The sequence below is a fragment of the Pectinophora gossypiella genome, chromosome 4 (genome assembly GCF_024362695.1).
Source record: "Pectinophora gossypiella chromosome 4, ilPecGoss1.1, whole genome shotgun sequence".
NCBI classification, from domain to species: domain Eukaryota; kingdom Metazoa; phylum Arthropoda; class Insecta; order Lepidoptera; family Gelechiidae; genus Pectinophora; species Pectinophora gossypiella.
In genome coordinates, this window is record NC_065407.1 from 7889491 (window position 1) to 7912450 (window position 22960).

At 38.7% G+C, this 22960-nt stretch overlaps 2 protein-coding genes across 3 annotated transcripts in view; one reads left to right on the forward strand and one right to left on the reverse strand.

Moving 5' to 3' along the window:
• The first annotated feature begins 1417 nt into the window (after positions 1-1417).
• The window catches only part of LOC126366490 (paired mesoderm homeobox protein 2A-like), a 37467-nt gene continuing 15924 nt past the window's right edge, over positions 1418-22960 (forward strand). Inside the window, exons 1-2 of the mRNA XM_050009603.1 lie at positions 1418-1643; positions 17310-17506. Of these exons, the coding sequence (XP_049865560.1) occupies positions 1418-1643; positions 17310-17506 (423 nt within the window). The remainder of the gene's footprint in view (positions 1644-17309; positions 17507-22960) is intronic.
• Positions 9274-15467, reverse strand: LOC126366489 (uncharacterized). Of its 2 annotated transcripts, none has more exons than XM_050009601.1 (2): positions 15096-15467; positions 9274-14709 (listed from the first exon to the last, which is right to left on the reverse strand). In XM_050009601.1, the coding sequence occupies exon 2, from the start codon at positions 14686-14688 to the stop codon at positions 9391-9393; it is 5298 nt and encodes a 1765-aa protein (XP_049865558.1). In that variant the 5' UTR covers positions 14689-14709; positions 15096-15467; the 3' UTR covers positions 9274-9390. The 2 variants fall into 2 exon arrangements, with proteins under 2 accessions (XP_049865558.1, XP_049865557.1); XM_050009600.1 differs by having other exon boundaries at positions 15061-15467.

The window sequence follows — 22960 nt, forward strand, 5'->3', positions numbered from 1 at the left end:
AATGAAATGAAATATATATTAAGTACCTACTATGAAATTTTCAGCATCTGAAACTTAATTGCCCAATTGTTTTTGGAAGTTGGAATATTCTTTCCCTAGAGAATTAGAGTGCAATATATGTATGATTTATAGCAAACACCTAGCATGTTTTGGTGGCATTATATAAAATTATTAGAACGACTGACAAGATGCTTATACTATAAAACTTGTTTGTCTATCATCACAGCTGATTTTCCTGGAAACCATTATTAATGATACACTTCATTATTATCATCTCCCTTGCGTTATCTTATTTTCACAGGGTCCGCTTATCTAAACTGAAGATTTGACAGGTTCGGTGATACACTAATAATTATTAGTTGCGATTTGTACCGCTATTAACCTCTCATATGCCGAGATACCAGACACAATAGATTTTACATTGTGTCTGGTCGAGATCCGCGTTCCGGCATTTAAGGGGTTAACCTATGTCATTTAATTAAGGTAGGTAGGTACCTATTTAGTATTAATTGTAATGTGCGTTAGTAATGAAATTAAAACAAATAAATGAAAAAAATATCATATGTATATCGTCGGCGCGGGCGCTGTCGCGGGGCCCTCCACTCCAATCCCTTGAGACTGAGACGCGCGGCTCTGAGTCGAGAATATCGCGCTCCGTGGTTTCTCACCCTGCTGCGACACGTGCCAACTATATGAGCTTTCATATTCATGACTTATTAAATTACATTATAATAGATCGCAATCTTTTTATAAATTAAACAAAACTTTAGAATTTTCTTTAGAAATAGAAGTGAATTTCACCCCGTTGTTGTTGATATGCGAACTTTCATACCGAACACAAAAAGTTACTGTCTGGTAGAATAAATACATTATGAATCTATCTAAGTATATACTTATTAAAAGAATAGACGAAGTTTGAACATAAGGACGGTCCTAATTAAATACCTACCTACAGTCATTCATTAGCAGGTACCTGGATCGTTAATTACAACTTTTTTATTTTCCTCAATGACAAAGGAACTGTCTGCGAAAAGAAAAGTAGACAAGTGTCGTGACACGCACCCCCGAGCAAGCCGCGCGGGGGGAGGCTCAGCGGCCCAATGAGGGCGCCCGGCCGCGGCGACGCGCGTGAGGATTGGTCGACGGCAGGGGTGCGCGGCCCGCCCCGTCCTCGAGGCTCGCCCTTATTGAATTAGGCTTATCATTCGATTTCGAGTGGGGCGAGCGCACGGTCCTCCGCGCCGGTAAAAACTATTGCGATCTGATACCATCTGTAATCGGCATAATTCGATTCGGCTCATCCAATTATGCGGGTGTGAGCCTTCGCGGGCTGAGAAGAGACGGTCGCGCCGCGCGCGGCGGGCGCCGCACGTCGAGCAGGGGTAGATGAGGACTGTGAGCAGGAGTTAGTGGAACCATGGAGTACGGGTACCTGGGGGGCGCCGGCGGCGGCTTCGACGGCGGCTGCCTGGGCTCGGGCGGCGGCGAGCTGTCGTGGGGCGAGCTGGCCTCGTGCGGCCAGATGTCGCAGGCCGCGTACCGCTACCAGGGCATGCGCTACCAGCCGCCGCCGCCGCAGTGCGCGCGCCCGCAGGAGGCCATGAGGAACCACCACATCTTCCCACCAGCCATGAACTTACAACGTAAGTAACCTCTTTGTTTCAGCCTATAATACTGAAAATGTGTCACAAGCCGACGGTAATTTTTTTGTTTACTTTTTATTTCACCCATAATTTTGATATGTTTTATTTAGAAGAAATATAATATCATGGGATGTTTTTAAAATACTCGTATTCGCGTAGGTATTTTACGTTTGTTTGAAAATAAAATTTATTGTACAATTTTAGTTTGAAAATAACTGACAAACTATTACCTCCCGTTTTACAGTGGGCATTTTCACAATTATTTCACGAGCAGTAAATGACGGTGTTACTAATGGCCTGCGTAGCTTAGCTACTACGGGTCCGTAGTCATGGCGTAGCATGCGCTATAGCCTTTTCTTTGTAGCATATAGAGGTAATATCTTATATTGTACAGAAGAAGTTTAATACTTGTATTTTAAAACATATTATTTTGTTTATTATTGTATTTATATTAAATTAGTTTTTTTTTTAATTATTTTCCTTTCCATACTTTTGCGACGGAAAAATCCACTTGATATCGACTCAGAATCATGGTCTGAATCATCCCTCAAAGTTTTCGTTACGATGTCACTAACACCCTGTATATAAGTACCTATTTAAACAAAGTTAATATATTAAAGTTCAACACGTCGTTCGTCATTTACTAATGCAGGCTTGCGCCATTAAGATAAATAACATGACTTGTGTGACAAGTTTACAGCAAAATACATTTTTTTTATGGCAACTAAAAAACTAAATTTAATAAGGACAATAAAAATCACTTAATACGTATGACCAACCTATTAATATCGAAATACAAACAAATAAAGACAAATTGTTATATGACTTGAATAAACTGTATTTTGTTTTGAAAAAGTAAAGAGAATACAGAAGATTCAATTGTTCTTGGCTGTCAAATAATTATACACACGTTCACCGCTTGTTTATTAGTAAAGCGGCACTAAGTCAGTTCTATTATTCGGAGGCCTGTGTTGCTGTATAGTAAAATACCATGGTCAAAATTCATTTCAAAGTCTCTAAACCGAGAAGAATTTATGACTAAATAAGATATAGTTAACGAAATATTAATTATTATTACTGGCAGTTTATTCCAAAATAAATTTTCCGTAAGCTATATATTATTATAAAAGGTAACTTTTCTTTTTCGAGAACCCCATGGCGTTAGCTTATTTTTTTAAGACTCATGTGGCCAGTTTTATTGCAAAACTTCACACAAAATCTTTTTTGTGTTTTTATCTTATCTCTATTTGTTTTTTTCTAAAATCTTAAGTTTATATTACACTTAATCCCATGACTATAAAAACAAATATTTGTAGATTACTGAAACAAAGTGAATGACATTTTATTTCTCACACTAGAGGGAACATTTGCTGACACCTCCCGTATTAGTGGTATTTATTTAGTGAGATTTATTATGGAAAAACTACACCATTGTCAATAAAAGACATCGCTTAATTTCATAATGAAGAAAAAATCTAAAGCTTAGGTGATAATTATTGGTAAATTATCGAAGTTAACATCTTTAAACGATAATCTTTCTGGGAAGAAATGTAATATACTAATAAATAAGATACGAGCAGTGTGATTTGCGCACTTGTACGCGTAGGTTTTTTAAAGATCAACGTGCGTCTCCCACTTTAAGCTGAGCTCTAGGCACTATAGACCCCTCTACAAATCAGGGTCTGATTATTGTGGATTTTATACAGATAGCTACGCCATCATTCCGTGGAAGTGCATGAAGCAAAAGCAGATACTTATTATTTTGTTTCCAATTCTAATAGATTCCAGGCAGACAGTTAAGAATGATTTGACTTGTTAATGATTTAACAGCTAAGAAAGATTTGTATTTGACCAGGGGCACCTAGTTTTATTTTCTTTTTTTGAAATTGTATTTAATATCTATACATTTTATATTATTAATGTCATAATCGTTTTTAGTTAAGAATCCGTACCTACTAGCAGAATAATTCATAATCCATAATTATTTATTATCAGCCGATTTTTGCTTAGCCCAACCCTCCGGTCCGCCAGAGGCTCATATTGTTCCTAATTAATAAGGTAGGTAGGTAGTAAATGTACATGTAAGTAAATGTACAAATCCATGCCTTCAAAGGTTACAATTAGTTTTTGTTAGCTTCGACCTACCGGTCGAAATTTTTGAGCGGAATGAAACTAGCGTATTTGATGCGATGTTTTGCTGGACATAATCACACCAGAATGTGATTTTGGAAAAATAAATCCAAATTGGGGTTCACAACCAACTTGTTTTAGTTACCATGAAGTACGTATAAAAAATAATTGATTGTATCGAATACTAAATCATGTACTAATGACGATAAAAAACTACGATGTTTTTCGAGACAGGAAAATAATGTTTGTTTCCTCATCAAAGCTTACTTAGGCAAAGGCCTCCGTGCCACGTTATGCCGTTGGTACCGGTTACTACTTACTGATATAAGTAAGTAGTCGTTACATGAGCCATGTCAGGGGCCTTTGGCGGCTGAATAATAACCCTGACACCAAGGTTGATGAGGTTTGTAATCCATCTCACAACCCACACGATAGAAGAAGAAAGCCTTCTCCAAATGAAGCTAAGAATCGCGGTTGTTTCTCTAGTTACAATAGACCCAAGCCTAGTCTATTTCATGCCCTCACGGCATGACAACCGCGTCGCGCGCTGCGCCAATTGCATTGAGGGCTTTGACCAATAGCCATACGATGTCCATCTATGTAGATAGCAATCACTGCGTCTATTGGTCGAAACTCTCGATATAATTTCGTGTTGCCGTTCAGAGCCTGCTGTAAAGTCCTAAGCTAGTAAGTACATGCCCCCACATTAACTCACTCTTACAATATTTGTCGGGGTAGACAGTAGTCAAAAGTCACTAGAATTTTCCAGAGTATAATGAACATTATACGATTTTTTTCTTTTATTTTCAGCTTTATGCTAAAGTAATGTGGTTTGTTTTTGACGGGACTTATTGTAGATTTGCCGCAGATGGCATTAACTACTTGGCCGGACTAAAGTAATTTGGTATTACATACATAATACATTTATTTATTGTTAAAGGTTAATAAGTTTAATGAAGAGATGAAGATACTATAAGAATTATACAGTAAGTTAGTGTATTTCCTAGAATGAGAGAATGCTTATACCTTCTAGATACAATATTTTTGAAGATTTTTTGTACAGTCAGTATGGTAAAACAATTTGGTCTCAATTTTTACCCGAATGAAACTAGCCACTCTATTGCGAGGATTCGTTGCAAAAAAATCACATCAGAATGCGATTTTTGATTAGATAAGGTAGATATTATAAATAATACATATCTGCATGTCATATTTTGTCTCTTGAGGATAAGAAAGATATCTATCGGTTTTCACTAAATCAGAATACTTGTGATACTTCTAAAACAAAGTAGCAAACAAAGCTACCCCTACTCTGGAAGGTATGAAGATTAATTTACTTTGCTGTTATTATCGCATCGTTCATTCGGGATTATCACAGGCTTTTTAGTTAATCGTATCAATAACTTTATCTTCAGCTTTGTAATCCACGTTAGAAATAGGTTTTCAGACGACGCTTAACTAGTGTTAAAATTAAACAACAAACAAACTTTCCGAATCAATTCCAAAAGAAAGGTGAAAAACCTTTCTTAAACTTTATCTTTATTGCTTCTCTTCGTAAGGCCAAAGTGAAACCGTTTTCATTTGGCGGGCGAGTGGCGGGCCGGGGGACGGCGGGAACAAAGAGTAGTGCGCCGGGTGGCGGCGGCGGCGCGGGCGGGGCGGCCGGGGGCTCTCGCCGCGTGAGCGATTGCGCCCCTAATTGGCAGCGGCGTCCGCGAGAATCTTAAGGGGAGGACAGCGGAGCCCGAGCCGCGTCTTGCGGGGCTGCGGCTCGCCCGCCCCGCGCCTCCGCCTCCGCGGCCCACGCAACACAATAACTCACCTCAGCCGGCTCACGTAATCTCGAGTAAGCCCGGATTATACCCGTTAATCACGCAGAAATTAATTACAAGTTTGCGTATTAATTGTAGTACAATTACAAGAATCGCAGGGTTAAGATTAAGTCGCGTCTGCTTTAGTTACACTTACCTACGTTATTGTTGACGTGATGTTGGTGCAATGGGTGTAAAATGTCTTTGCGGATTGCAGATTATGACTTTTTCCGATCCATTATAGATTTGATTTGCCCGTGAAGCAGCGATGTTAGTTGTACATCGTTTACAGACAAAATCATCATGAATCTTAAAGTTGCCAAAGATATACAAGTCGACAATTTTACATAAGTAATTAAGTATGTCGGATTACCATAACAGTTGCTGTGGTTCATAAAACTGAACTAATTTATAGTTGTAGACAGGAATGCGGTGGTAAAATGACACTTTTTACTTGATGATTGGTAAAATCACCTGTCCATGGCCGGTAAATCTTTGTCGGCGATAGGTAAATTACTGTTGATGATAGGTGTCAGAACTGATAAGTATATTTCGATCTCAGACCTATTCAGCCTTACGGATCTAATTTGCACAGATTTAAGTGCTTGATTTCTTCTTGTTAGGTGTTGCAATTGGCCGCATACTTTTGTTTAAATACTCGTATAGAGTATATTTTAATTTTACATTAAATCTTTATTCTTTTTCTAAAGTCTCTGTTTTATCTATTTTCTTCTAAATCATAATCATCATTATCACAACTATTATTGTTGTTAGAATTTAACATTTCAACTTATGTATTATCGCGTTTCTCCGGCAATCAACAATTTTAATTTAATCCTGACACAGGCTAAGGCTCATGTCAAAATTTTATGACTATTTGACAATTTTGTAATTGAGTGTTGACAGGTAAGAGTTCATAAACGACAAATGTCAAAAAGAAATCGTCAACAATTTGTCCTACTTTCATAGTCAGTTGTACATCCTTTTATGAAACACTAGAATGACGAGTTGTTGACAAACTTGTCAGCTTTTACGAATACAAATGGGCCAGAACATGAAATGACCATGAAATGTTCGGTTGCTGAATTGTTGATTTTTACCACAATAAAATACAATACAAAGCTCTTACAGATAATTGTAAGCTTTATGAAATAGGGTCCTGAAGTTATAACGTTAAAAAGTGTCTTTTTTGTTGTTTTACGAAACCCAAGTAAAAATGATAGGTACATAAAATCTAAACTTTTAAACTACCAAAGTAAAAGTTATCTTTGCAAGTTAAAAGCCCGCACAGCTTTCCCTTTAAGTAAACATTTTGTTTATTCTCACAAAATACACAGTCTTTACATAACGACGAGGGAAAACAGTTCGGTGTCCCGGCCGATATCGCCATTTCTATTCTATTCCTATTCGCATGTCGCCTTTGTATGCAAGTGGACGGGTTAATTCGATTTGGAGCCAACGGAGGGCAATATTTTATCGCATCATGTGATCTATTCTGTCCCAGCGTAGTATAGTATAGAAGAGAGGCCATAAAAAAGGCAATATCTCACAGTTGAGCAGAGCCGGAGCCGCGATCGTAACTCCAACAATGTTACTGCGGCGCACTCCACGAGAGATCCCACTTTTATTTTTGTAAAAAGAAATTATTGCTCTCTTCTAGTTGTGGGTCGAGGAAAGTTTATTCAGTATGTGATGATATAATGTCGGTACGTATCCGGACACATCCGTTGATTGAAATATACTAGTAATAATTGAACAAGATAAAATGATGATTTCTTCAATAGAGAATACAGTCGTAAGCTTATGTTATATGTGTATTATTAATAAGTGAATGATCTCTGTGACCACACGTCTTTGCCCGATACTATCACCAGATGTGATAGCAAGTTGTATTCAGGTGATTTGGCCTTGGACTAATAGGGCATAAGTTTATGCATGTATGTATTTTAACGTCATATTTAAAATACATGCAAAATGGTAAGAGGCATAAAATAATCCAAGTTACAATAAGCCCGTTGTTTCATCATTTTTACGAGAGCCGGTGCTCGCCGGCACAATTTAACTCGGCGCCGAAGTGTTCCCTTTTACAGCCACCATTACGCAAATTTACCCACATGTTTATTCGCAATATAAAATATATTGCCGCTACACATTACTCCTGCGAGCCTTTTATACCTTTAGCATCCGTTATAAAAATATCGTATTGTTGATGGACAGTTAAGTTATTAGGGGCGTTGAAAGTTTAGATTGGCTCGAGGTCGAAGTTAGGTGATGTATGAAGAAGACGTAGCGGCAAGAAGTGTAGCGAGCCTTCATTAATCTATGCTGGTAACCCTTCTGGCGGGCGCGGGCGCGGGCGGCGCAATATGCCACGATGACGCGCCGACAAGCGTGCATTATGGATGCCGGAGAACTTTTCGCGTGACGCGAGAAAAATGAACCACGGCTCCGCTAGATGGATGGCGATACAATTTACTGGCTCTGCTTGCGGCAGGGAATTCTTGTAGCATTGCATTGCTTTCATGTCAATCGGTATCTGCTTTGAATGTGTAAATGATTTAGGTTTGGGCGTGCGAGTGTGATAAGTCCTTAGCGCCATTCAAGCAGTCTCGCCGTGGCGTAATTAACAGGAACTCCGCGGGGAGTGGGGTGCGGGGGTAGGAGGGGGTTACGGATCATATCACCTGTGAATTAATCGGTCTGTGACGATTAATTAACGCCACGTGTTCGGCGTGAACGTCTTGTGTAAGTACGTGAATTGCGCAGTGTTTGTTTTAAATTGAACTTGGTTGTAAATAAGTTACACATTGACGTGGGAATATTTGATAGATATAGTAATAGATCGACGGAGCGTTGTGGAATAAGTATGATCCGTACTCCTTCCGATTGTTAATTAAGTATACTTAAACGGCCTGTTCAATTATATTCAACGAATTAAGATTTTTTATAGATATTATGATATAAATTACGATCATAGTCACACATGGCTCTTCGTTTTTATTATCTCCGATAAAAATATCACCTGAATTATAAGCGTGCTACCTATATTATATAGCAATTAGTAGCTACTTATATATTTTTATTATCTTTAGGTATACTGCCTATTCTACTCACAAGATCGATAAAAATGAAGCGCGCAGTAATAATGAGTGGACCCGAACAGCGAGCCCAAATTAAACATCTTATGAACGGAAACATCTTGGCAAGATTCTCTTCATTAGGTCCCGCAAATTGCGAGGGAGTCGCGGGGTTTAGGGGAGAGGGGGGCGGTGACACGAAGCCCGGAGCCTCTATTAATAATGCAAATGAGACCGCAGCGCGGCCAAGGAGCGGCTCCCGATTAATTCCGGTTCATTTGAGGTAATTGTCGTTGTGCCACTGCGGGCTCGATGTGGTCGCCCGCGTCCGCATGCCTCTCACTAAAGACCACTCATGCCTCCGCGGCGAATCAAAACCTGCCAGACAGTACTGTTGTTTATATCCCTTAGATGCTACCATAGTAAAAGTTTGCTTGTTATATCGTATTTACTTCTTTATTTATTCGTATGGCATATCTTTCAGAAAACAGGTAAATTTGTAGACTATAAATAAACTTTTAGGGAAGTCAGCCACTTCAGCCTTGGTGAATAAGCCTGAATGACTTTTAACTGATTTTTAAGGGATTTAGGTAGCAATGAAACAGCACCGTGTTCAACGTAATGACGTGTAATGCCAGAACCGAACAAAACGCCTGTCAAAAACAATTAACTAAAAACATTGCAAATAAATTGCTATTACAAATTGAAAAGGCGTTTTCGAATATGATTCTAAACATGCCCCCGGACGTTGGAAGCTGCACTTCCAACAACTTCATCCGCTTCTGGAAGAGGGCAAATTCTTGTAAAAGATCTCCTTAGTACTCCTCCAGCCGTACGTACATCAGCAACTCTGCTTATGCCATCAGCACCAGGGTAAACTGCAACGATTCTTCCTAACTTCCATTTTAAGGGTGGCAAGTTATCGTCCTTCAAAACGACGAGAGAGTTAAGTTTCAGTGTGTCACCTCTGGTTTTCCACTTGATGCGGTGTTGGAGTTGAGACACATACTCTTTATACCATCTGCTCCAAAAATGTTGTCGCAGTTGTTCGATACGTTGATATCGATTTAGATGATTTGAAGAGTAACTTGTCAAATCTCGTGCGGGCAACGAAGTTAATGGCCTTCCAATTATAAAATGTCCAGGAGTCAACGGCATCAGGTCCTCAGGGTCGGATGACATAGGCGTGAGCGGTCGCGAATTAAGAATGGCCTCAATTTGGACAAGTGTAGTATTCAATTCCTCATAAGTGAGATGACAATGTCCCAACACTCGCTGAAGATGGAACTTGGTGGATTTAACTCCTGCCTCCCAGAGACCGCCAAAGTGAGGGGAATATGCAGGTATAAACCGGAAATTAATGCCTTCATTCGCTACATTCTCTGAAAGTGAGTTGCCACTATCCAGTAAGAATTGTGATAGGTCATTAGACGCGCCAACAAACGAGGTGCCATTATCGCTATAAATGCTAACCGGTTTCCCTCTACGCGACATGAACCTCCGTAACGCTAGCAGGTAATTGTTGCTCGTTAGATCGCCCACAAGCTCTAAGTGGATAGCTTTAGTGCTAAAACATACAAAGATAGCAATATAAACCTTTACTATTCGACAACCGCGACCTTGACGACTCGCGGAGGCGATCGGACCAGCGTAGTCCACGCCTACATTTTCAAAAGGATAGCCCGGAGTGAGACGATTGGTAGGCAAATCACCCATTAACGGTGAAAGTGTGCGGCCTCTCATACGAGCGCAACGCACACATCGACGATAGCAAGACTTTGCTAATCGTCGGCCCCCGATTGGCCAATAATTTTCATGAATTGAATTTAACAATAATTGAGGTCCAGCATGCATTAAACGCAAGTGTTCGAATTCAAATAATAATTTTGAAAAACTGTGAGCGGACTGTATCAATATAGGGTACTTCTTATGGAACGGAAAACTTGAGTTACTTAATCGGCCACCAACTCTAATGATTTTGTGATCATCCAGAAAAACGTTAAAATTACACAGTGGGCTCCTTTTCGGTAAAGGCTTTTGTTGCAACAGCAACTCACATTCCGGAAATGATTCCACTTGAGATAATTTAATAGTTAAATCTAACCCTTGCTGTATCTCTTCCTGACTAAGGAAGTTAGATTTAAGTTCATTTTTTTTGCATGCCTTAATAAAACGCAAGACATACGCTGCTGTGCGAATTAATTTTAAGAATTTAGAAAACCTACTGAAATCAATTAAACCATTTTTATTGTCTCCTACTAGAGATAAATGCAATGACATCTCACGGCAAAGCTCGGGCAGCTTCTCAACAGGCTTGATATCACCTGGCCACTTAGAAGGGATGTCCATTAAGAAACCTGGGCAGCTCCACCACATATCTAAACACTGTAAAGTGCTGATATTAACACCACGAGATATGAAGTCTGCGGGATTCAAGTCAGTAGGAACATGCCTCCATAATAAATCACCAGTGGTTTCCAAAATTTCAGCCACTCGATTGCGAACAAAGGGCTGCAATTTGTTAGGCATCATTCTCAACCATCCTAATACTATGGTGGAATCAGTCCAGAACGTCACTGATCTTACCGTCACCCGAAGTGAATTTATTACCTTTGTGTAAAGGTGAGTACCTACTAGAGCACCACAAAGCTCCAGTCGGGGAATGGTGGTAGGTTTAAGAGGGGCGACACGGCTTTTAGCCATTAAGAGTCTAACTAAAACTTCACCTTTGCTGTTCATGCTGCGAATGTATAAACATGCTCCGTATGCCTTTACAGAGGCATCCGTGAAAACATGAATCTCCATCCATTGGTGTAAATCGCATATAACAACTCGTGGCACACGAAGGTTGTTTAAACAAGGCAAGTCCTTAATTATTTCTTGCCAAGAGTTTCTAACATCTATGGGTAAAGGCTCATCCCACGACAACTGGTGCAACCACAGTCTTTGCAGCAACATTTTCATTTTTATTATATACGGAGAAAGAAGTCCTAAAGGGTCAAAGATTTGCGCGATTACCGACAACAACTCACGTTTAGTGTTACCCTCTCCAGTTGATGTACCGATGGGAAAACGAAGTTCATCATCACTGGTCTGCCAACACAGGCCCAGCGTTTTACTCGGCTCAGTTGACCCTATGTTCAAATCGATGGGAGACTGATTGGGTTCAGACACTAAATGTGGCTCATTTGACCTCCACTTTCTCAGTGGCATACACGCCGATGCCAGTTCAGCAGTAACTTGCTCCCTAATGTAAATGACATCCTCAATAGTGTCCCCACCGGTAAGTAGGTCATCCACATAAAAATCACGCATGATGATCTCTTTAATTTTTTCATCCCTACTCTGTAGACCAACTTCCCTCAGACACCTGGTTGCCAAAAATGGAGCACTGGCAGTACCGTAAGTAACGGTGTTTAATTGATAAAACTTCAGAGGCTCCGATGGCTTGCATCGCCAAACTATTTGCTGCAGATGTCTGAAGTCAGGGTGTACGACTATCTGCCGGTACATTTTTTCAACATCGGCAGAAAGAACGTACTGATGTTGTCTGAATCGCAGAAGGATGGATAAAAGGTCATCCTGAATCGTTGGACCCACCATTTGGATGTCATTGTAAGTAACCCCAGAAGTAGTAGGACTACTAGCATTGAAAACTGCCCTTAATTTGGTCGTTGAACTACTCTCGCGGAGAACGCCATGATGTGGTATAAAATTACCTAATTTATCAGATTCAGAGGTATCAACGGCAGACATGTGGCCTAGCGACTCATATTCGCTCATGAAATCCTTATATAATTGGTTTAATTTTGGTTGGTTTTGAAGCCGTCGCTCCAACGACAGAAAACATTTCTCAGCCCTTTGTAATGAGTCACCTAATAACTGCGGGGATTCCTTAAGAGGAACCTTCACGCAAAACCTGCCATCCTCCAACCTGGTAGTATTTTTAACAAAATGGTCCTCGCAAGACTTTTCTTCTGCTGAGAAATGGGATAGCTGATGGCTCACTTCCTCAAGCTGCCAAAAACGCATTAATTGGTTTTGAACGCTATCACAATCATTAATGACGTCATATCGAGATGATGTTTGGGTAAAATTACATTTAATTGCCCGTGATTGATTAAACGAATTATTAATATTGATCGGCCCTGAAACTACCCAACCCAAACGTGTCTCAAAAAGGATTGGTTTTCCTTCTCCTAATGTGACCCTTTGAGACCCTAAAATGTCCCAAAAAACATCTGCGCCTATAATCATGTCGACGGCTGCCGGTGTGTGAAAATGGGGATCGGCCAAACATATGCCTGATGGAATGTTAATGTTTGTTAAATCAACCTGATGATGGGGTATATTATCTGTGATGGAGGGTAAAATAAAACAATGAAGGGTTGTCGCAAAATTATCATTAAGTGACGTAATTGGCAGCCGACACATTTTATTAATCTGCGATGAAACATTGTTGATTCCTATTATTGATTTGTTGATTTGACTGGCAGGTAAGTTTAAATTACGGTACAACTTCTCTGTCATAAGACAGGAAGTGCTACCACTATCCAAAATTGCACGGACAACATGTTCTTTATTTTGCGAATCATAAACCTTAATCAGTGCTGTCGATAATAATACGTCATTCGATTGAGCAGTTTGGATGCTTGCTGATAAGATGACGTTCGGGTTTGCATTGCTGCGAGCGCCAGTGTTAGAGTGATCGGCATGTGAACCTGTCGCTGCCGTGTGCGCCGCCTGCTGTGAGGGAATTTCGCAGCCCGAATTATTATGGAATGACGAGTGCCCATTTTCTGCTTGTTTAGACTTAAAATCGTTTATATGTACCAGTGTGTGATGCTTACGTTTGCAAACCTTACATCCCTTTTTCTTGCATTGATTTGCGAAATGACCGTTACTAAAACAATTGTAGCAAACCTTATAAGTAGGCAATAACTTTAGTCGAGCGTCGTTGCTCAATGAAAGAAACTGCGAGCAGTTAGCTAAATTGTGTTCACCGTTACATAACTGACATGACCTAGAAGAGGATTGAACTGATACCATTGTTTTGATTTTCGGGTTAGTATTTTTTGTCTGATTATTATGATTCTGGTTTGATTGATTCACAGTATTACGTGACATTTCAAGTGTTTCAACTAAATCGGCTCGATTACGCAAAAAATGTTGAAAGTAATCTAAAGTAATCTTTTCATTTTTGCTGAGGCGGCCCTTCCACTCTTCCCACTCGCGATAAGTTTTGACATCTAATTTTTGGGTAATTAAGTAAATAATAAGCGTATCCCAGTATTGAACAGGCTCACCCAATGACTCTAAAGCCCTTAGATTTTGATTAATTTTATCAAGAAGACGTTTCAAAGTAAAAGAACACTCCTTGGTGATATTTTCCAAATTAAACAATGCCGAAACATGATTTTGGATTAAAAGCCTTTTGTTATTGAATCGCTCACATAAGAGTCCCCATGCTACCGAATAATTTTTTGATGAAAATTCAATGGATTGAATGACAATGGCTGCGGACCCTTCCAACGACGCTCGTAAATAGTGAAACTTATTAATTTCATCTATGTCACTATTATTATGTATTAAACTACAGAACGTGTCGTGGAACCCCAGCCAGTTGTCATACGAACCACTGAACTTGGGAAGTTGAATTGTAGGCAATTTAACGTTGTTCATAAAGTTACTAGAACGGGATCGTCTTTCCGACTCTTCGAGCGGCTTTTTGTGAGAATCTAACAATATCTGAGCGTCAGATATTCCTTTATAATAAAGGGATTCAAAGTCAGCGCGGTCTCTTAACTGCGCGGACTGATCCTCATCATCACCTTGACATTCCAACGCTAATTGCACCTCGTCGTATTTGTCGTATAAAGCCATCAACTTACCTAATCGCATTTGCAACTCACTTACATCATTTAGGGACAATGATCCAACATGTAAAGTTTTGAGATACGATAGAAATGTAGTTAACTGACCCTTGTAACTACCGCGTACCTTCACCAAGTCCTTATCATTAGGCATTTGGGAGACAGGGGTTTCCACCTGGAATTCGATATAAATCTAAATTAAACTTACTTACTATGCAATTACAATCCTTAATAATTAACGTTAATCGGCTATCTATGAACAGTTGAGCTATTTTTACTAAATACCTAACTAATATTTAACTGTGCGAGATAGATCCTCTAGAAATTATAGTTTTAGCTTAATTTGTAACAACAACAATTATTGTTAATTCTGTTTTATTTTATATCTAAGAGTTAAACCTAAATCTAATGCAATACAATAAAAAATATAACTCTAGATGGATAAATGACGAACAATAGGTACGCACAATAGGTTATCTATCTGCAACTGATTGCCATAAATGTAAGTAATTAAAATTATACTAACCGTAATTAACAACACTTTGCTTTACTTAATACTACCTGATTATTGAGTGATGGGTTCAACTTTATGGATTAAATGAGGATTAATTGGATGAATTTGATTCACTTGACCACACAATCCACGTGCCACTTATAGTCGATCTTGATTTTTCTTTAATCTTCGCCAATCACTTCGTATTAATTTATCCCCAATTAATTGATTATTATCTTCTCTGAAATCCGGCTCGAAGGACCATGAATAAGCCTGAATGACTTTTAACTGATTTTTAAGGGATTTAGGTAGCAATGAAACAGCACCGTGTTCAACGTAATGACGTGTAATGCCAGAACCGAACAAAACGCCTGTCAAAAACAATTAACTAAAAACATTGCAAATAAATTGCTATTACAAATTGAAAAGGCGTTTTCGAATATGATTCTAAACACTTGGTACTCGTAAAATTTCAAAAAAGTGTTATTACACTGCGATTTCCTGACATAGGTGCCTACTCTTTATTCGTTACAAATGTTTTAACCGAGTTATAATATATAAATTTGTTTTGGACGTACTTTTTCTTGCCCTCTATTTAAAGCCATCTAGGGTCTATTTTTTGTAACTTTCAAAAATATATAAATAAATACCTACTTTGCTTTTATAAAATGTACAGAAACTATACCTCGTACTGGGTATTATCTTATTCCACGAATTTGCACTTGTAATGAGAGTAATAAAAGAGAACATCGTGCCTCTCGTAGCACAGGCTACGCCGTCGTAGCCACGAGCTACGATCGATACTTATGCCACGCGACAACCCAAAGCTACGAGTTTTTCCACCGCATTCTATACATTTGTACTTTGAGAAAGAGACGAAATTACTTTGAGATTACTTTCATTCATGCTGAAATATAATTAAAGGGATTTATTGCGGCGGTGTTTACCGTTTTAATTTACCTTTGCGTCTGAAATTAGTCATGATTTACATTATTACTTACTTAAAACGTAAATTTCATGCAAAATTAAAAAAAAAAACAATCACATGCTCTGCTTGATCCAAATTTTGATTACTTTATCTCGTACAAAATGTAACACTTGATTAACAAATCTCTGAGCAATAAATATAAAGTAGATATTCTAAAAGCGGGTATACAAAGCAACGTATTGCGCAGGTATAAAAAAAAAACAATTATATTTAGTACCTATACGTATATTTTCTGCAAACTCGATATCGAAACATGAATAATCACCTGAATAATTATACGAAAAAATCAACAACGCGGTAACACTTGAAAGTATAAGGTAAAATTATACGAATTAGTAGGTACCTACAAAAACAACATTGTCGGAGGAAGATGCAGGTTGAATTGAAGCGGCCATTTTTGTCTCCCCTTCCGCAGTCGCGCCCTCCTCGACGTATATCTGCCTACCTACACTTACACCTATCTGTTTGTTTTATACCTACAGCTCATTCATTTACTTTTACTCTGCCATTTTAATTATGTTTTAATTTGAATTTGGGTGGATTTTTGATATGCTTGTTTCAAGTTTTATATATTTTTGTGTACTGAAAAATAAAAGTTTAAATACTACAGAAAAAAAATCATTGTTTGATTTTTCCGTAGTCGGGTTTTAGTATTTAAATTTTTATTTATATTCTATTGGGGTAATATTTATTAAGATAACGAAACGTAACGATGCTTTCGATACATGTTTAATGCAAGATTTGGACATAAAACCTATCTGGAATATGTATGAGCAGTAATATTATCAATTTAACATAATTATCGAGTAAATATAAGCAGACCTGCGTGGAAAAGCTAATAATATGTTCACATGTGAAATGTGCAAAATTAAGTCCTTTCATTTGACACCCAACACAATACCATTCGATATATATTTTTTCATCCTCAATTTTTGGTGCGCTACATTGAATTCAGCGTGACATCACATATCCTACAATCAAGACGTTTTTAGAGACACTTCATATGTTAAGTTCTGATAGGTGGTTTAGAAGTTAGGTTGGAACATACGTGCATACACACACACATATATATAGCGGTTAAACATGTAACCCTCCTTTTTGCGCCGCAGTCGGGTAAAAAGTATTTAACAGATAATGACTTTATTAGATATTGGAATTGTTTGTTGTTGAATTGTTTTATTATATATTATTCGTACCTAACGATTAATATTAGAAATGATTGAACTCCTTTTACTTGCCTACACTTGTGCACGATGTTCAAAAGTTACTGAATCTAAAATGCTCTTTTTTACAGCGGGACTTCCCTACAAGGTGTACGGCGGCCACGAAGGCTCGCTGACGGAGAAGCGCAAGCAGCGGCGCATACGCACCACGTTCACGTCGGCGCAACTCAAGGAGCTGGAGCGCGCTTTCCAGGAGACGCACTACCCTGACATATACACAAGAGAGGAGATCGCTATGAAGATCGATCTGACTGAGGCCAGGGTGCAGGTGAGTGCCTAATACTATATATATATATATATATATTTGATACATGTTCGTTATTAATATATACAGGATGTTAGTGACTTCATAACGAATACTGAGGAGGGATGATTTAATTCCTAATTCTGAGTTAATATCAAGAGGAATTTTCCGTCGCAGAATTCTTTTCTTTTTGTATTTTTATACATTATTTTCAATTATACTTCTTTAATTCTACCATGTCAGTAAGTATGGGTGTTAGTGACATCGTAACGAAAACTTTGATGGATGATTCAGATCATAATTCTGAGATGATATCAAGTGGAATTTTCTGTTTGTAAGTAAGGCGATTCTCACAAACACGTTTGAACCGGTTGAACCGGTTGGCAAAATCGCATTATCTTGTTGTCGCGTGATTATCGCATAACCTATGCCCGTACCTAGAATCATCATCATTATTCAATTACTCAAAATAGGTGCCCCATCATTTTGGAAAGGACGATTGCTCTTTATTGACGTTTACATGTGTGGCTATATTTTAACTTTCATCATATATGGCCTCAGTGATAAGGTGTTTAAAAGAAATGATTTGTTAATTGAATTGATCGGAAATCAAACCCGAGACTATCTCATCTTGTATGAAAAGTCTTTTGAAAAGCAGGTTGAAACTAAATTGAAATCAATCAAATGTAACTGAGCACATAATATGTATAAGTAAGTAATTTAATAAGTAATCAGTTACACCGAGTTTTTTTTCTATACTGAGGTACTTACATAAATAATATAAAAACATGCATAGGGTCATGTCCATTTTTCGTAAGAAGATACCATAGAATTTAACTAGATTTTTTATAATGACACCGCGCTTTCTTCTTATTTGTTTGAAGAACTTCGGATTCGAAAACTAACGTGTCTGTGTTAAATACCATAATTTGATTTTCATTTATTAAAATGATATGAAACGTTGATTTAATGTACATTTATCAATCAGTTTTCCTATATTGAAAATAACTTGACGAAATAGGCTGAAAATGATTTAAGGGGATTACCTACCGAGTCCCACAGAGCAATTCACTTCGGAAAAAATGTTGCTTTCCCGCGCCGTCCGTCACATTTCTACAGTCCAATTAGTGTCCAGTAATTCGGCTGCGGCTGACGGGCCCCGAAAAAAAACGTAACAGACATCCCGCGGCGTGGTTGTAGTTAATTTCATAATAAGCGCTCATTTTTATGTGAGTCGGGTCTGCGACGTGTGTTGTTCGTGAATGTTTAATGCAATCCTGAATCGGGCGAAGCCGCGGCCCCGCCCTATAGTTATCTGATCACGTATACTGCGGCTCGACTCAGCGACACTTATCTCATATTCTGGGAGATGACGCCCTCGACGCCACGACGCTCTTATTATTTGGAATAAACTCGTCTAACATCGGACTCCGTATTAGCTTTTTTGCATTTCCAATACAAACTTTTATTTTGTACCAGTCATTAAAAAAAAAGTTGTATGATTAGTTACTGAACGTATAAAAGGAATCTTTTACTCACACAAACCTTGTTACTTAACTGCCATTAGCGGCTGAATACATAGGTTGTATATAATGGGAAAACAATCCCACTGGTCCATATACGGGGTGGCGGTGGCACCCTCGGTTCGTGGCGCTCATTACGTTAAAAAGTGTATCGGAATGGCGGGGGGCGCCATAAATATACGGAGCGGTCGCGTATTTCAGCGGCGCGCGACGCGAGATAATTAAAACTCGCTGGAAAATTCACATATCACAATTAAACCGGGTAACTGCAGCCCGCGGATCGTTTTTCGGTAAATATAATTTCATTGTAACATATAAATGGCTGTGTTGATATAAAAAATTGGAATGGTAATTAAAATTTGGTGTTATTGTTCGTTGCCACGGTAGTTGCGTCATAGCATGTAATATAATTATGTTTTAGGGGCGCTTTTGAGTTTCGTTGCTAAAACAATACGATATACCTTTCAATTACAGTTGAAAACATCATTCTTATAAGAGGACTTTTATGAGGAAACATTTTCAAGTTATAAATGCTGATTAAATACACCGTTTTGGTGGAATATAAACATAAAATTAAAGCAGTACGCGGTGTAGGAGCGGGAAGACCGACCACACGCCTTTAAATTATTAATATTCATTCCCCAAATTTCACTTTGCATTCCGATGGTGGATTTTCCTCGCGTTGACGGCATAAAAGAATATTTAAAATACACTCCGTGGTTTCATTATTTTTAAACGTGTTTCATTATAGAAATCAGTTTCATAATGTTGCTTTTTACTTATTATAACTAATTATAAATAGATTAGTGAGGAGCTCGGTGGCGCAGCGGTAAACGCGCTCGGTCTGCGATTGTTGAAGTTAAGCAACTTTCGCAAAGGCCGGTCATAGGATGGGTGACCACAAAAAAAAATACATCTCGAGCTCCTCCGTGCTTCGGAAGGCACGTTAAGCCGTTGGTCCCGGTTGCATTACCAGTCGTTAATAACCATCAATCCGCACTGGGCCCCTATCCATCCATAGGGACGGCTCGTGCCCCAGCAGTGAGGACGTTAATGGGCTGATGATGATGAAATAGATTAGTACTTACATAACTTATGTTTATATAATTAATGATACTAGATTAAAAACCTGTGACAATGGCAACAAATCATTGATTATTGGATAAGTAAATCAAGCTTAAACTAAGTATATTTTTACAGTGGTACAAATAAAAAATACCTACTTATGCGAATCGCATATTTCTTTAACATTCCGCAAGCTTTGTTTATCTTTAGTATTCCGCAGAGGTCCATGTTGCTATGTGTTAGAATTACATGTGAAATACCGCATTTGAACTGTAATTTAATAAGTAGAAAGTAAAATATATAAAAGCAGATCTATTATAATAAAATGCTAATATTTTCTGTGGAGGGTCTATGAATTAGTGTGCACAAAAAATACGAAACATAAATGTGAAAATAAAACGTAAACCGCGTCCTAATTCAACACGCGAATCCTCGAATTCATCAGAGGCGGTGCGCAAACAGTGTTCAGCGTAAGCGTTGAACAAACGTACAATTCGCAGTAAGCCACCCGTCCGAGCGACGAACAAAAAGTCTCGACTCCGACCACCGACCGCCGGCCACCTGCTCCGCTAGAGCAAAAGGAATCGCCTGAAAAATGACCAGCTGCTTTTTAATACACAGCGTATTTTTTTCCATGCCCACGTTGTCATAGGGATAGGGCAATTTAATCCATCAAGCGTGCTGCAGGCACCGTCCGAGTCGATAAATTCTGTATTATCGTAGACGATTTTGGTTTTATTGTTATTCCCGTGTGGCGAGAGAGATTTGATGGAGAAAAATATGGGAATTATATACGTTGTCTGCCCCGATAAATACGAATTGTGATTATAACCATATAGTTACTAAGTAAAAACGCTTGCTAGAAATCTTGCGCTATGCTGTAATTTTATGTGTTCCGCTGAAGTTACAACCTGGCAGGGTATTCGATCTATAAAACGGACGGTTGTGGGTAATGCAGGGGCGAGGTGGCGGTTGGTCTCTCATTGTTATTGCAACAAGTGCGGTCATCTGACAGGTGACAGCGGGCGGCGGTGCAATAAAGATTGACACGCCGCCGGGGAAGCGCTGCCGCTCGCCGGCAAAATGTCAATCCAGCTCTCGATCTTAGATCTTGCGCCGGACCCGCCGGGAATACCGCCTGTAGCGAATCATGAGCCGCCTGAATCTTACCTATATCCTAGTTAGATTAAAGTTAGGTATACTTATTTGTATGATGTGCTCGCTATTGTTTAGTTTACCTATGGTAGGATTACATAATGTTTCTTGGAACAAAAGGGATAAATAATATAAAGTTTACAGAATAGATAGGTACCTACATATACCTATAAAAACTCGTTTAACTAAAATAAACTTTGAAACTTCTCACCTAAGGTTTTTAAACAGAAAGTAAACAATCTTATCGGATTTATCTCCAAGTACTTTATGCCGCCAAATAAACAAACGATTTTCATAAAAGTGCTTTGACGCATATCATTTTGCTATCATGATTTCCCTGCAGATTCATGACTTGTATGAGTACAATCGTGAGAAGAGCTTTATGGCACCCTTCATAAGTTTTAGTGTCGAGTACAGTGCGTACTTTAGTGGTGTACTGTGCAGCTGTCTGGTTCCTCGATCGCTGGGCGCAGGTGCGGCACGTGCCCGGCACGCGGTCTGCGCACGCGCCTGATTAGACGCACTTGCCGCCTGTAGAGTGCGTATTATCTGTTTGAATTGCACTGATGCTTCTCAAACCATAATGTTGTTATTGCTCGGGTAATGTGACCGAGTGGGAGAATAAATGCGATTTATTGTAGTGCGAAAATAGAGGAATAAAATCAAAGAATCTTGCAAACAGTAAACATCTCAAATTAAATAATCAGTCCTTTTCTTATCTACGCCTAAACTTAACAGGAAAATTACTTGGCTCATTTGTAAAAAAGTGATTTTGTAATACATAATTATATAATATAATATATTGGAATTAAAAATGTTTAACTTAAACACACCGTCCCCACAAGTTTCTTTTAAAAAAACCTGACTCCACCATTTCAACTTGATGCACTTAAACCCGTACATAGTTCATTTAATTAGCCACCAAGCGGGGGCAAGCTTAATAGTTCTTAAACGTACTCGTAGTATCGTCGAAACAACGGGCGGTTGGCTTACCCTTAGATAATAGCATAGATTGGCGCAGCCGAAGGATTAAGCAATCACTTAGCGAGGCTCCGGTCTCGAATGATGATTGGAATAATGACGGCGAGGGTGATTCACGGAAATGTGTGACTGTCAATTGGGGAAAACTTTTGATTACTATTCAATTAACGGATGGGTTTCTATTTTATTTATTGGGCATATTTTCTGGACTTAACGTAAATAAACATAAGTAACCCTGACATCAGGGCCAGTCACTGATCTCACAACCCACACGAGACAATAATTACCTAAATGATAAAAATGTCTGGTATTGAATGTGTTCCTCTAGTTATTAAATAACTTGTAATGTACCCTCATTGATTTAAAAGATGTGATGCTGTTGCAGTTTCTTGTCATTTCTTCTCCTCAGCCGTAACACCTTGCGAAATGACGTAAATTAAAAAATGTTACATTGACCTTCAACAAGTTTATCCATGATAATTACGTTGAATAAATGATTTTGATTTCTGATTTCTGAGGCAAAAAAATAACCGTTTGTAACTAAGTGATTATTTACAATGTTAAATAAGTACTGTACGAGCAATAAACAAAGTAAACTACATGATGATGATGTCAATGCGCACTCAACTATATTAATGGTACGTGAAGGGCGTGATATTCGATACCGTGTTAATAAGCTCGATATCACCGGATAAGCATGTCAGGTCCCGCTCGTGGGAAGCACGGATTGCTCGCGCGATTGCGCCCGCGCTCC

Bases quoted from the DNA above. Each gene is read 5' to 3' on its own strand.
- LOC126366489 (XM_050009601.1), bottom strand. From the start codon at position 14,688: ATGCCTAATGATAAGGACTTGGTGAAGGTACGCGGTAGTTACAAGGGT.